Here is a 16,223-nt window from a genome sequence, read left to right as displayed (position 1 = left end):
GTCTGTGTTCAAGATGCAGTGATTTTTGTCACAGATAGTTGACAAGAAATTAGCAGTAAGACAATTTATAACTGTTTTGCTCAAGCATTCGGGCTTGGAGTTGCCAGAAATGGCCAGGAGTGAAAATGAAACTTCAGCAAATTAGGAACTACAAAGAATTTGAAGGCATTGACAACCATCTTGGGTGTTACAATGGAAAAGAAAATTTGGAGGATGCAGTCATGAATAGCATTGTATGAAGGTAGTTCATTATCTGCATCGGTGTCTGCGTTAATTTTGTTTGATGTTTACGCTGGATGATTCCTTCATTGATAACTATTAGGAAATACACATAGTTTTATACTACTGTGGTACTATTGGTAGTGTTCTAATTTGTTCTGTATTTCATTTAAATAAATACTTATGAGAAGTGTTCACCCCCCCCCCCAGAAGTTTTCATGTTTTATCATTTTACAACATTGAATTATGATGGATTTAATTTGGCTTTTATTGACATTGATCAACGGAAAACAACTCTTTCGTGTCAAAGTGAAAACAGATCTCTACAAAGTGATCAAAATTAATTACAAATATAAAACACAAAATAACTAATTGCATAAGTTTTCACCTCTCTTTAATATGACACGCCAAATCTTCACTGATGCAGTAAGATGGTTTTAGATGTCACATAATTAGTTAAATGGAGGTCTGTTTTTGGAGGCCTATGTGCAGTCAAGGTGTTTCAATTGATTGTAGTAAAAATACACCTATATCTGGAAGGTTCAACTGCTGGTGAGTCAGTATCCTGGCAAAAACTGCACCATGAAGACAAAAGAATACTCCAGGAAACACTGCAAAATAGGTTATTGAAATGCCCAAGTCAGGAGATGGATACAAAAAATTTTCCAAGTTACTGAATATCCCTTGGAGTACAGTTAACTAAATCATCAAGTAATGGAAAGAATATGGCACAGCTGTAAATCTGCCTAGAACAGGCCATCCTCAAAAACTGAGTGACCATGCAAGAAGGGAGGGAGGCCACCAAGAGACCTGTGACAGTTCCAGAGGAGTTACAAACTTCAGTGGCTCAGATGGGGGAAGACTGTACATACAACAACTATTGCCTGGGTGCTTCACCAGTCACAGTTTTATGGGAGAGTGGCGAAGAGAAAGCCACTGTTGAAAAAAACTCACATGAAATCTTGGCTAGAGTTTGTCAGAAGGCATGTGGAAGACTCTGAAGTCAGGTGGGAGAAGGTTTTATGGTCTGATGAAACCAAAATTGAACTTTTTGGGCATCAGATTAAATGCTTTGATTGGAATAAGCCAATCGCCACACATCATCAAAAAAAACCCACCATCCCTACCATGAAACATGTTGGTGGCTTCATCATGCTGTGGGAATGCTGCAGTGCAGCAGGCCCTGGAAAGCTTGTGAAGACAGAGGGTAAAACGAATGCAGCAAAATACAGGAAAACCTGATGCAGCCTGCAAGAGGACTGCGACCTGGGAGAAGATTTGGTAGAATTTCTCAGATTTGACACTGAAGAAATCATTCTTTTAAGTTATTAACAGTTCATCACTTCCCTCTGGTTCCCCTTCTCCTTCTTCTTCATCCATGGTCTACTGTCCTCTTCTATTAACACACCTTGTGCCCTTACCTCCACCCTCCCCACCACCTTATTCTGGCATCAACACCCTTGCTGTTGAAGGGTCCCCTCCATAGATGCTGCCTGACCTCCTGAATTTTTCCAGCAATTTGTGTGTGTTGCTGAAGAATGTTCACCAAAATCTATCTGTCCCTCACCTCTTTACTTGGAGTTCGATTCATCTAAATCCTTGAATTTATTTTTGAGGCATAACCCATTGCCCTTATATTTGTGTTATCTCCAGTATGCACATTACCATTCAATAATATTCTTTCTTTAATTTTCAGTGCTGGCTTCTTCACGGTGTAAGATTTCACTTAAGGTGTAAGCCACGGTTTTAGGACTCAGATTTATCTTTTTAATAGTATTTAGTTTTATTCTCATCACATCTGTTTGGATGAAAACCTGAGATTAATATTAAAAGGAACTGAAGTTGACTGAAATAATCCTGTCCAAAGGTCAGAGATGACCTTTGGAAGTCAGGAATTTAAGTTTAATGTAATACAGGAAAGAGAGGTGTTTTAGTCTGGTTCTCTTTCTCTCTCTTTTCCCCCCCCTCACTATAATCTCCCCCCAGCCCTACCTTTCTTTCTCTTTTATTTCCCATAATTCTCCACCTTCCCCCAGCCTATTTCCCTCCAGCCTATCACTTCCTAGCTCTCTACTTTATCCCTCCCCCCACTTCTTAGCCCCCCTGGACCATCCCATGTTACTTCACTCCTGATGAAGGGTTTCGGCCCAAAACGTCGTCACTACCTCCTCCCATAGATGCTGTCTGGCCTGCTGAGTTCTGCCAGCATTTTGTGTTTTTATTTATTTCCAGCATCTGCAGATTCACTCGTGTTACTATTTGAATATTCATAGGTGTATCAATTAAATATTACTGGAACTTTTTCTTGTATGGGGAGAGTAGTCCAAACTGTTTGAAGTATGCCTGCCATTAGGACATTAAAGTTATCTGAAGGTCGCTAGTTCGAGCCTTGGCTGAGGCTGCATGTGTGTCCTTGAGCAAGGCACTTAACCACACATTGCTCTGCGACGACACCGGTGCCAAGCTGTATGGGTCCTAATGCCCTTCCCTTGGACAACATTGGTAGCGTGGAGAGGGGAGACTTGCAGCTTGGGCAACTGCCAGACTTCCATAAAAAAAACCTTGCCCAGGCTTGCGCTCTGGAAACTTTCCAAGGTGCAAATCCATGGTCTATCGAGACTAACGGAGGCCTACACACAAACTTTCATTACTGCCACTGTGAGGACCTCCATGAATAAAATTTTGTTAGCACCTCTCATAATGAAGTGTTAAATGCCTTTGTGGTACTAATGTATTTTTAGACCTCTTAATGTGCTAATAATGGCCTCCATTTTCCTGAGAAGTGTTTATTTTTGTCAGCTAGTTTGGATCAACAATGTTATTGTGTAACATGGACGTTCCAAATTCCAAGTTTCCCGCGATTTTCCAGCTGACCTCAGCACTGAACTCGTGAAATCCAGTAATAGATCCAAATGTATGTAGATTTAATGTTTCTCCATGATCATTCAATCACTTTTCTACAAGTTTTTCCTTATTTCTTAATTATCTTTTCAGTTGTTTTATAACAGTAAGTGTGTGTGTAAACCAGTCCAACTTTATTATTATTATTACCTTATTGTCACCAAACAATTGATACTAGAGTGTACAATCATCACAGCGATATTTGATTCTGTGTTTCGCACTCCCTGGAGTACAAATCAATAGTAAATATAATAAAAATTTAAATTATAAATCATAAATAAAAAATAAAGGGAAAGTAAGGTAGTGCAAAAAAAGCCGAGAGACAGGTCCGGATAATTGGAAAGTATGGCCCAGATCCGGGTCAGGATCCGTTCAGCAGTCTTATCACAGTTGGAAAGAAGCTGTTCCCAAATCTGGCCGTATGAGTCTTCAAGCTCCTGAACCTTCTCCCAGAGGGAAGAGGGACAAAAAGTCTGTTGGCTGGGTCGTGTCCTTGATTATCCTGGCAGCACTGCTCCGACAGCGTGTGGTGTAAAGTGAGTCCAAGGATGGAAGATTGCTTTGTGTGATGTGCTGGGCTGTGTTCACGATCTTCTGCAGCTTCTTCCCGTCTTGGACAGGACAACTTCCATACCAGGTTATGATGCACCCTAGAAGAATGCTTTCTTTGGTGCATTTATAAAAATTAGTGAGGGTTTTAGGGGACAGGCCAAATTTCTTCAGCTTTCTCAGGAAGTAAAGGCGGTGGTGGGCCTTCTTGACAGTGGACTCTGCTTGGTTAGACCAAGTCAGGTCATTTGTGATATTCACCCCGAGGAACTTAAAGCTTTTGACCTGTTTCACCTGTGCACCACAGATGTAGATGGAGTTGTGCGGTCCGCTACTCCTTCTGAAGTCAACAACCAATTCCTTCGTCTTGCTGACGTTGAGGGATAGGTTATTGTCTTCGCACAATGCCACCAGGTTCTTAATTTCCTCTCTGTACTCAAACTCATCATTACCTGAGATACAGCCTACAATTGTGGTGTCATCAGCAAACTTATAACTTGTACCTTATGTCTCTTGTTTTCTCTTACTCACTGTTTTGTTTCTCTAGGCCAAGGTCGTTCATCCAACCTCTCCTTATATTATTCTTTATTATGAAGGCATATCACTTCATTTTCCATCTGTTTATCCAACATTGAGCACCCAGCCATATTTCCTAGCATTGCAATAACACTTCTGTAATAGTACTAAGATCTCTATTTTTGACGTCAGTTCATGCAATTTATTGTGAATTCAGGCAGAGCATCTTTAACTTCATTTCCTTTTCATTTTTCTGTTTATAGATGCGCTATTACCATGAAATGCATTGAAATTCACAGACAAAGAGCTGTTTTGTTTCAACACTCCACGTATGAAATTAGATTATTTTTCTCGAGTGGAATGCAATTACAATAATTTTCAAGTTGATTGAATCCCACATGTAATATATATACACACACACACACACACACACGCACACACGCACACACGCACACACGCACACACACACACACACACACACCCCTCCCCCCACCTTTCAGGTGTCTCTCTCTCTCCAAACTCCACCCACCCCTCCCCCATACCTGGCTCCATCTGTCCTTTATCTTTCAACCCTCCTTCTTTTGGTGCACCAATCACCTCTGGCCTCTCATTGCTCCCTGAGTCTCAAAACTGGCTATCTCTCCGCACTACCCCAGCCCTCCCACCTCACTAACCACACTCTGAGTCCTGGTGCAGGATCCTGATCCAAGACATTGACAATTCCTCCACCTTCTCCAGCTCTCTTCCACCCCCCCCCCCCCCCCCACCCCCAACAGATGCTGACTCACTAACTTTCTAAACCAGGTTGTTCGTCACTTCAGATGTTCAGATTCCAGCATCTGCAGTTTCTTGTGTCTGCACACATTGAAGTCATCTCCAGCAACACTCTCGCTATTGCTGGGAGAGGTGTCCAAGCTGTTTGAGAAATGCCTGTCATCTGGTCCTCTTGGAGCACTAAGATCTCAAAAGTGCCACTTATCGAGGCTGCCCATGAACCATAGTCTTTTACCCACCTTGTAATGAAATATTAAATCCTCCTGTGGTACAGTGTACTAATGAATTTACTAATGAACTTCAAGTCCCGTGGTCTGATCTGTCACATTGTTCTTATCTCTCTCCAAATTACTACCACACTATGGAGTCAATGAGTACAGACAGGGTATACGCATGCAGTCTCTCTCCCCTCTGTTTGGGTGAGACTAGAAGTAGGGGGTCATAGTTTTAAGGTGAAAGGTTAAATACTTGAGGGGGAACTGAGGGAGAACGTCTTCACACAGAGTGGTATGAGCTGCACTGGAAGTGGTAGATCTGAGTTCAATTGGAACACTTTAGAGAAGTTAGGATAAGTACGTTTATGGGAGAAGCTCAGACAGATATGGTCCAGGTGCAGGTAAATGGACAAGGTAGAAGATCAAGTCAGTATGGACTAGATGGGATGAAGGGCCTCATTCTGTGCTGTAGTGCTCTATTACTTTTATGACCTCAGAAACAGGACCTTTATCCTTAAAAACCTGCCTAGCCTTTACCTTCCTGTCTAATCATTTCCCCTCAGCAGAGGTGTATCATCTGATCAATTATTTTTCAGGTCTACAATCTTCCGTTGATTTGATTTGTCCTACAACTTTTCCTCCCGTGCTTTTTGACTTGTACATTTATGTGGGCCATTCAACCCCATATCCATTTTCATGTGCCTCAGGAAAATGAATCCAAGTTTATTATTGTCTCCAGATCCTCATTATCCCTTGTCTCAATCTTATCCCTCTTCTGTCTATTGTTAGATCCAAGATGGACCACAACAGCTGGATCCTTTTCATTCCATTTCAAGCTGTTTTCTGGCCCCAGTGATGTTTGTTTTTTCCCTCTTACTGGACAGACAACATGCCTCAGGGTCTCACACTCACATCTGGTGAATACAATACACACCCAGTAACTACTGCACAGGCAGTCCCCGGGTCACGAACGAGTTCTGTTCCTGAGTCTGTCTTTAAGTCGGATTTGTAAGTAAGTCAGAAAAAGTACATCCGGTATTATTTAGCTTCAGTTAGTCAAACGTTTGTCTTAGTATATAGTATATATTTTACCTTTCTATGTATATAAAACACTTAAGAAATGTATGTATTCCAATAATTAAATCACTGCGTTGCTTAGTAATAATTGTAGCTTCTATCAGGGCAGGGCCTTTCACATGCTCCATTATTCTCACTTTATCCTTTAAAATTTTTCCGATCGTTGACCGACTGTAGCCTAACACTTTTCTAATGACTGATGGCGTTTCACCTCTTTCCAAACGCTTTATTATTTCCACTTCATTCTCAATCGCGATCGCTTCCCGTCAATGGAACTGTAACACTGTGGGCAGTGGGTCTCGACCTCTGCCGGCTCCCGAGGTCTGCTGGGTCCTAAGGACCACCGCACTGAATTTCCCAGGTCCGAAAGTCCAGGTTAAATGGGACAAGTGGTGGCTGTGCTGGGTTTGGGTATTTGATCCTCCACAATATTCTGAGTGGGTATTTAAACTGGAGGTGGCAGTGTTTTTTTTATGAGTTGCGAGCTTGACATCAACCCGGCACGGATGGTACGGGAGTCACTGGATCGACATCAACCCAGCACGGGAGCGGTCCGTCACTGGATCGAACTCGGGAACCTCAGGAACCTCCATTCTCGAGCCCGGTGCTGATCTCACTGCTGACCGGAGCAGTGGGGTGGGGTGCGATCTGACTTAAAATGGTGGTCGGCGTTCTCCTTCCTCGGTTCGTAATTACGAGTTGTCCATAAGTCGGACGTTCATAACTCGGGGACTGCCTGTAATTATCTAGCACATTACATTTCACTCCCAATTTCTGAGTGCTCTCCTGTACCATGGTAGTCAAGTCAAGTTTATGTGTAACTATATACATGTATATAATGTTTATAACCATGTAATGTATATAGAAACAAGACAACGTTTCTCTAAACCAGGGTGCAAAACACAGTAGTATACATAACACACAATAACTTATGAAAGTAAGGAGAAAATCTACAGTGGAATCACACATAAATGACATCCTAAAGTGCATTAATATTAATATTAGAATGATTAGATTGGTCTTCCTATCTATCCACTATTTTAATTCACATGCAAATTGCTAGCAGTTGCCTCCTATCACCTGGACAATGTCAAAGACTGAGGCTCTTGAATTATGGCTTCCGGAGTACTCATACCCACCCGACTAGAAGTCACACCCTGTGACCCTAACAGCTGCTCAAAACCAGACCACAGCCTAAACCAAGTAACTTGATTATTCCTTCCATTAAGCATATTAATTAAGCAAACAAATTAGGAATTGCTGCAGCATGTGGACATGTTGGAATAGGAATGGGATTCGGAATTGAAATGTTTGGCCACCAGGAAGACACGCTTGTGGCGGATGATGCGGAGATGCACAATGAAGCAGTCCCACAATTTATACTGGGTCTCACCAATGTAGAGGAGGCCGCATCGGGAGCACCGGACATTGTAGACAACCCCAGCAGATTCGCAGGTGAAGTGTCGCCGAGCTCAGAAGGACTGGCTGGGGACCTGAATGAATGTGAGGGAGGTGGTGTAGCATGTTGGCCACTTGCAGGGATAAGTGTCCAGCACAAGAAGGACTTCCCAATGCCAAACATTTTCATTCCCATTACCACTCCCGTTCCAACATGTCAATCCATGTGCCAAGATGAGACCACCCTCAGGGTAGAGGAGCAACTCCTTACATTTTGTCTGGGTTGCCTCTAACCTGATAGCATGAATAACAATTTCTTCTTCTGGTAAATTAATTTCTACCCCCTCCCCCCTTCCACTGTTTCCCACTCTGACCTTTTATCTCTTCTCACCTGCCTATTATTTCTTCCTGGTACCTTTCCTCCTCCTCTTTTTCCTTTTGTTCACTCAACTCTCCTATCAGATTCCTTCCTCTCCAGCTCTTGACTTTTCCCACCTACCTGGCTTCACCTATCTCTTTCCAGCTAGACTTCTTACCCTCCCCCACATTTTTTTGATCTGGCATCTTCCTCCTTCCTTTTCAGTCCTAAAGAAAGGATCTCGGCCTAAAACGTTGACTTTTTATTCATTTCAATGGATGCTGCCTGATCTGCTGAGTTCCTCCAGCATTTTATGTGCGTTGCTTTAGATTTACAGCATCTGCAGACATTCTCATGTTTAAAACAACATATATTTTTGGGGAAAAAAATGACTGACTTTCACTGGGGACATGGCAAAGGCTTATTACTAGAACTACCATTTCCATCTCTGCATTAAGTTCCAACACTGAGCAGTTCCTGACTTCACTACCAAGCAAAAGTTGCATTCCATTCAGATTCACTTTGTGCAATCACTTCTATGTAACGAGGGGAACTGAATCATAATATGAGATGCCTCCGTTTAGGAATGTTATTGTAAAATTCGGGCTAACTTGTTAAATAGAAAATGTAAACAACTGGTAAAATATATTGATCTTTTGTTTTCCAGTACACCCTGTGGAAAAGCAAAGTTATCATTTCTTCTTTCTGAATGATCTGTTTTCATTAGCAGTCACAAATAGCTGGAAGCCTTCGAATCCACATAAAATATTATTTCTTTCATTGCTCATTTTCAGGAAAATGTGTTTTTGAGTTATTTATCAGTATTATAAATTGTCAGTGCAAGATATTAATAAGTACAGTATATCCTGTGACATAATGAAATCTGGCACTTGTGAAATTAACAATGTCATTGAGCCTGTCCATAATCTTCATCTATTTATAGTGCTTTATGATGGAAGCTTCCTTTATGAAGTGGTTCTGTCAAGCAAAGTTCTGATGTATTTATTAAATGCATTTGTGTTTTATGTTCAGACAGATTTTGAAAGGCATTAACAATGCCGCTATTCATTGTATTGTTGCTTTATAATATTTGCATTAGGCATCAGTTTAGAAGAGTTACCCTAGGTACATAAAGTACTAAAATATACACTTTTCTTGCAAAAGCAACTTAACAGTTCAGTCTCCACCTCAGGACATATCCTTGCAGTTTTGAAAAGCAGAAGGCTTAGAAATTGGATTTCACTGTTTTGATGCATTAAATGGGTACTAGGCTTTTCTACACAGCATGGAGTACCATTAGGAAAAAAAAGATAAAATTGGGATATTCAATAGAAGAGATTACTTGTATTTTATTCCCATTTCGAAGCATTACCAGCGGATTTTTGCATGCAACAGGTGTTGCATTCACCCATTGCACTGTGGGAAGTATTGTTAAACTGAACACTACAGCCACACAGGATCTGGGTCTTTATGAGGCATGGGGAATAGAAGGTTGTAATAGGAGTAGGTGTCTCATTCAATCTGCACCTTCTAAGCAACCTTCTGCTCTTACAGCCTTATACTCTCTGTGTCTTCTATAGTCCTATTAGTGCTGTCTGTCATATATTGATACTGGTTTAATATTGTCACATGCACCAATATACAGTGAAAAGCTTGCCTTGCATACTATTTATTGTTACAAAGTGTATTGAGTTAGAGTAAGAAAAACAAAGTGTAAAACATAAAAGCTATCAAAAAATTGCAGTGCAGGTGAATGATGAAGTGCAAGATCCTAATAAGGTAGACTGTGAAGCCAAGAGGCCATCTTATTGTACAATAGGTCTGCTCAAGGCACTGTGAGCAGTGGAATAGCAACTGCCGGTAAGCCTGGTGGTACATGCTTTCAGGCTTTTGTATCATTTGCCTGATAGGAGAGGCGAGAAGAGAGAGCATCCAAGCTGGCTGAGGCCTTTGATTGTGCTGGCTGCTGTACTGAGTCAGCGGGAAGTGCAGGCAGAGTCCATCAAGGGGAGTCTGGTTCCTGCAATGTGCTGAGCCGTGTCCTCGGCGTACCTTGAGGTCATGTACAGAATGGCTACCAAGCTGCTGTGCATCCAGACAGAGTGCTTTCTATGGTGCATCGATAAAACTTACCAAGAGTCGGTGCTGAATTTGTTTAGCCTGCTGAGGAGGTAGAGGCACTGTTGAGCTTTCTTGGCTGTGACATCAAAATGGTTGGACCAGAATAGGCTGTTGGTGATATTCACACCGAGGAGCTTGAGGCTTTCAATCCTCTCAACCTCAATACTATTTATGTAGACAGGTGCATGTCCACCACCCCCTTTCTGAAGCCAGTGACCAGCTCCTTGTTTTGCTGACAATGAAGGAAAGGTTGTTGTCATGGTACCATGTCAAAAAGCTGTCTATCTTCTTTCTGTAAAACGACTTCTCGTTATTTGAGATGTGGCCTCCTACAATAGTATCATCTGCAAACTTGAAGTTAGACCACACAGCCATGAGTGTACAGGGAGTAGAGCAGGGGGCTGAGGACACAGCCTTGTGGGGTACTGGTGTGAAGAGTAATTATGGCTGAGGTGTTGCTGCCTTTTGTTACCGATTGTGCTCATTTGGTCATAAAGTTAAGGATTGATGAAGGAGGCATTAAGTTCCAGGGTCTGGCGTTTGGTGATGGATTTGTTTGGAAAAATAACATTGAAGGCAGAGTTATCGTCAATAAACAATAGTCTGATGTAGGTGTCTTTACTGCTCAGCTGCCCCAGAGATGAATGTAGGGCCAGGAAGATATCCTATTATGCTGGCAGGCAAATTGCAGTGGATCAAGATTGTCTTGAAAGCTGGAGATAATGCATGCTATGACATGATGGTGGTGTTAGAGCCACCGGGCAGTAGATATGAAGGCAAGTTATTTTGTTTTTTCCTGCATATCAGAAAGATAGTGGTCTTACAGTCTGAAGCAGGGAGAGGTTGAAAATATATGCAAATATCCCTACCAATTTATCCACACTGTGTCTAAGAACCTGGCCAGGGCTATCATTGGGGTCCAGTGCTTTCCATGGGTTCGCCCCCTGAAAGATTGATATTATGTCTACAAATGTGACTGCAGATTCAGGTGCATGGGAGATTGTCAGGGTGGTGACAGACCTGTTTCCTTCTGTTCAAAATGTGCATAGAATGTGCATAGGTCATAGGGAAGAGATGTGCTGCTGTTGGTGATGCTGCACAACTTCTTTATGAATGAAGCTCTACCACAGCTGATGGCTCAAGTGAGACTCAAAGCTCAAGGTACATTTATTATCAAAGTATACAACATTGAAACATAGAAAACCTACAGCACAATACAGGCATGTGTGGTTCTGATCCTTGCTTACCTGAAGATTAACAATGAAGAACGTAGCTTGAAATCTTTTGATCAAATTCCTATCACTAACATGTTACACACAATGATGAATTTATGGTGTGTTCATAGTGTGATAGAGAAGTTACCCCCGCACTGGAATTGAAGATATTAGGAAGAATTCTGAAAGGGCAGGGCTTCTGCTGGAAGTGGATGCAAACACTTGAAAACATCCACAGAATGTGTTTTTTTTAAAACTTAACATACATATAGAAAAAATCAGGCACACAAGTGAGGTTTTTCTAATCCACTTTATGCTCTTTACAAAAAAAACCCATTTCTTTCTGACCTGAACACATTTCCAAATTAGCGATAGAGATTTGCTCAAAAGACAATGAGCTACAATCTTCATTGTTAATCTCCAGGTAAGCAAGGTGTACATCTTCCAGACGAGCCACTGAAACAACACTATGCCTCCTCTCTAAATTAGACTTAAACTATACTATTGATCTATTTTGAAGATCATGGAGATTATCCCTGGCGAACTGGCCAATATTTATTCCTTAACATTATCAAAATAAATTATTTGGTCATAATCACATTGCTGTGTGTGGGATCTGACTACACACAACTTGGCTGTTCTGTAGTAGATCAATAACCATATTTTGAAAATAGCATAAAAGCTGCAAATTACTTTGGAGTATGTTTGAAAGGCATTACATAATTAAAAGTATCTTTTTTTGGAAAGTCTTAGAGTGTCTTATTTCCTTAATTCAGTGTAACAGCTCCTACTATTTCTACCATTAATATAAGTCTTTCTTGTACAGATATAGCATCTATTCTGCAAAATCTCACCTTTTCACATTGTTGTCACATAAGGGAAGCAACCAATTAACTATAAATTAGATGATGTATTTCAATTTGTGTCTTGAATTATGAATAGAACTGTGACCTAACGGAGTTACTGTAAATGTATTAATAAAATTGTGGCATACTAATGCCACCTACTTGCTGGAAGGAGCCCTTCTATGCCTTTCCGACACAGGTAGATTGATTCCTGGGAGGTAGGAATGCAGAGTTGAGTCTATGATTAACTCAGCTATGGATCTTTTAATTGTGAGTACAGGCCAGGGTTCAGGGGAAGGAGGGGGTGGGGGTGGTTGGTGAGTGGCCCTTTCCTACTCTTAATTTTCTCATAGTGGTGTTTTTCTGTTTGTTGTATCCTGTATAACTTTTAAGTCTTAAGTATCATACATAGTTCCTTAATGCTACAGGAAAAAATCAAATTATAAATAATCATTATCATATTCATAAATCATCATAAAAATAATAACTTGCATAAATTGAATAGTCATTCTTATTTTTGAAAGGACAGTTACTGTAACCATTGGGTTGAATGGCTAATCTTTCTCTGTTTTGACTTGCAGGTGTTTATAAGAATACTTGACAACAATGATAATGGTCCAGTGTTCTCTCAGCCAAGCTATGATGTGACCATTTCTGAGGATGTTGCCATGGATACTGAAATTCTTCATATTAAAGCTACTGACAAGGATGAGAAAAACAAGTTGACCTACTCAATTCACAGCAGTATAGATCCTATAAGCATGCGTAAATTTCAGCTTGACCAGAGCACAGGCCGGCTGAGCGTAGCTGAAACGCTGGACCACGAGGCTCAGGCTCAGCACAGTTTGACTGTAATGGTGAGTGAGTACTTATTGGTCCACTTTCAGAATTTATATATCTCTGCACATCAAATTGAGATAAATTCACAGCACTCCACTTGACTTCAGTAACCTTTCAAATGCTACTGCTTCCAAAGTTTCAAATATTACCTTAAACTCCGGGAGGCTTGGAGAAAGTCTGTCCTGGGGTTAGAAGACTTATTTTGCTATTGGCGTTTTGTTGTTGCTGTTATGTTGTTGGTTTCTTGCTGTTATTCTGTTGTTGTGGCTTCTGTGTCTGCAAACATTGTGGGCATTCAGTGTTGGTGTTGGAATGTGTGGCAACACTTGTGGGCTGCCTCCAATGCATCCTTCAGTTGTGTTGGTTGTTAACGCATATGGTGCATTTCACTGTATGTTTCAATATACGTACATGTGATAACTGTATCTGAAACTTGCTGTGAAGTTTTGAAGATCATACGATTATCCATCTCATGTAACCATTATGTGTTGATCATGATTTATGCTTCATGTAGCCAAAACTAATAACTGGGTGTGTAATTCAAATGAGTGCAACCATATTCTTGTGATAAACTTGTTCAAAGGTTCATGAAGTCGTAAGTTTGCTCTCACTTTGCTGCTCCAGTCAAGATACTGTTATGTTCCCCAAGTTCAGCAGCAGGTTTTACCACCAACTGTTCAAACAGCCTCTTATTCTTCCTGGTTGTCATGCAGAAGCTGGATTTAATAATATCAAAATATACATTTGAAAGTGCGGGGTTTAATCTTTTCCACATTTTAGTTTTCCCATTTTTCCAGCATTTTTGATTGTTGACAGCCACCTCTACTCCCCTGAGTTCTCACAGATGTTGGTCCAAGTTCAGTTTGAGATAAGCTAAGTGTATTTTTCAGTCTGAATGTATTTCATCAGCAATTAACTATAAATTCAGATTCTTGGCTCTGCAGCAGCCTATGGTCCTAGAGCCAGTTTAGTTTCAAAAATTATTTTGTTGTTAAATGATCAAATACGTTTTCCATTGTCCTTGTGTCAGTGATATAGTTCCCCATCACCCAAGAAATTTCTTAAAATGAACAAAAAATCATTCTTCCGAAGTTAGGCTACTTGTAACCAGTACAACAAGCACCGACCCACAGCTTTAGATATAATTGCAGTGAAAATATTTTGGTGACTTTGAAACTGTCTTCTTCCTGCATGGTTTCAGCCACAGTTGATATGAGTCTTTCACAGCAGTAATGCCTTGTATCCTAAAAGTGGTCAGTTAAGTTCAATGTAATACATATTTTAAACACTATGCAGGCCATCCTGGGTAATTAATGTAGTCGACTTTTACAGCCAGCCATTGTCATTTTTGTCCGTAAGATGGAAAATACACCAAAAGGCTACTCAATGTGCTAACCATAACTCCACAGTACTAAAATAATCAAAAGCACATCAGATTGATAAAAAGAAAGATCACTAAGATTGAAGACAAAGGAAACTAGTCCTGCAGTGCATAATAATGAATGTGTAGGATCTCTTTCATATGTGGAGATGTCCATCATTCATGACTGGACATCTATTGAGCAAATAATGCAAAAAAAAACTATTATCTTGGGTCAAATAATTTAAAAGCTATAGAAATGTTAAGACATGAAAATGGCTCCATAAGGTTACTATTAGCAGGGCCAGCTGGTTTTTATTGCAATTTTGCAACAAATGAAATAATGTTGGAATGATTTAAGAGACAATTCATGAAATAATACTGAGATTAGTATGATGTATTGTTTTAAAAATCCATCCAAATTCCCCTATAAATGTAAACGTAGAACAGCTTTTTCCTTGACTATCAGAATTATGAAAGCATGCACCTGAGAGCGAAAATTCTCAGTAAGACCATTAGACGAAGGAACAGAGTTAAGCCAGTCGGCCCATTGAGTCTGCTACGCCTTACTATCATTATCCCTCTCAATCCCATTCTACTGCCTTCTCTTCATAACCTTTGACACCCTGACTCAGCCCCTGCTTTAAGCATACTCGATAACTTGGCCTCCACAACCATCTGTAGCAATGAAATCCACAGATGCACTACACTCTTGGTAAAGAAATTCCTTCTGATCTCTATTCTAAATGGACATCCCTCTATTCTGAGGCTGTAGCCTCTGGTCCTAGAGCCCCCCACCATAGGAAACATCTTCTACACATGCACTCTAGGCCTTTCAATATTTGGTAGATTTCAATGAGATTCACTCCCCCCCCCCCCCATTCTTCTAAACTCCAGCGAGTACAGGCCCAGAGCTATCAGATGCTCGTCATAAATGAACTCTTTCATTCCTAGAATCATTCTTGTGAACTTCTTTTGGATCCTCTCCAATGCCAGCACATCTTTCCTTAGATAGGGGGTCCAAAACTGCTCACAATACTCCAAATGTGACCAATGCCTTATTAAACTTCAGCTTTATATCCTTGCTCTTATATTCTAGTCCTTTTGAAATGAGTGCTAAGATTACATTTGCCTTCCTTACCACTGCCTCAACTTGCAAGTTAACCATTAAGGAATCCTGCACAAGGACTCCCAAGTCCCTATACATAATATGGACTGTGCTTAAAAATGTGAACAAGAGCGTCATTCTTTAGTTTAGAACAGGGGTTTCCAACCTTTTTTATGCTATGGACCAATGCCATTAAGCAAGGGGTTTGTGAACCCCAGATTAGGAACTCCTGGTTCAGAAGATTATGATCAGAAGTAAGGCAAAAATTTATTTCAGAAAAAATATCATTAAAATTGGTTAGCCTGTTTGATTAACTAACCATTATTCAACCTGTTTGCTTTATTCATGGCTTTCAGCCTTTACTCTTTGGAGTTTTGAAGAATGAAGGTGATCTCTTTGAAACCTATTGAATGTTGAAAGGCCTAGGTAGAATGGATGCTTCCTCTAGTGGATGAGTCTAGTGCCAGGGGGCACAGCCTCAGAATAGAGGGATGTCCATTTAGATAAGGAGGAATTTCTTTAGCTAGAGGGCAGTTGAGGAGGCCAGGTCATTAGGTGTATTTAAGGTGGAGGTTGATAGGTTCTTGATTAATCAGGGTTATGGAGAGAAGGCAGGGGAATAGGGTTAAGAGGGAAATGGATCACCTATGATGAAATGGCAGAGCAGACTCATTGGGCTGAATGGCCTGGCTGTGCTCCCACATTTTATGGTCTTATTGGCTTATTTG

The 16,223-nt window shown here is 40.7% G+C and overlaps 1 protein-coding gene across 2 annotated transcripts in view; it reads left to right on the top strand.

The window, feature by feature from the left end:
• The window catches only part of fat3a (FAT atypical cadherin 3a), a 687,349-nt gene that overhangs the window by 527,112 nt on the left and 144,014 nt on the right, over positions 1–16,223 (top strand). For both annotated transcript variants that reach the window (XM_073043347.1, XM_073043348.1), the window contains one exon: positions 12,769–13,044. In XM_073043347.1, coding sequence (XP_072899448.1) covers positions 12,769–13,044 — 276 coding nt within the window. The remainder of the gene's footprint in view (positions 1–12,768; positions 13,045–16,223) is intronic.

The sequence above is a fragment of the Hemitrygon akajei genome, chromosome 4 (assembly GCF_048418815.1).
Source record: "Hemitrygon akajei chromosome 4, sHemAka1.3, whole genome shotgun sequence".
NCBI lineage: Eukaryota > Metazoa > Chordata > Chondrichthyes > Myliobatiformes > Dasyatidae > Hemitrygon > Hemitrygon akajei.
Note: the sequence above shows the minus strand (reverse complement) of the source record. Positions and strands in the feature narration are given on the sequence as shown.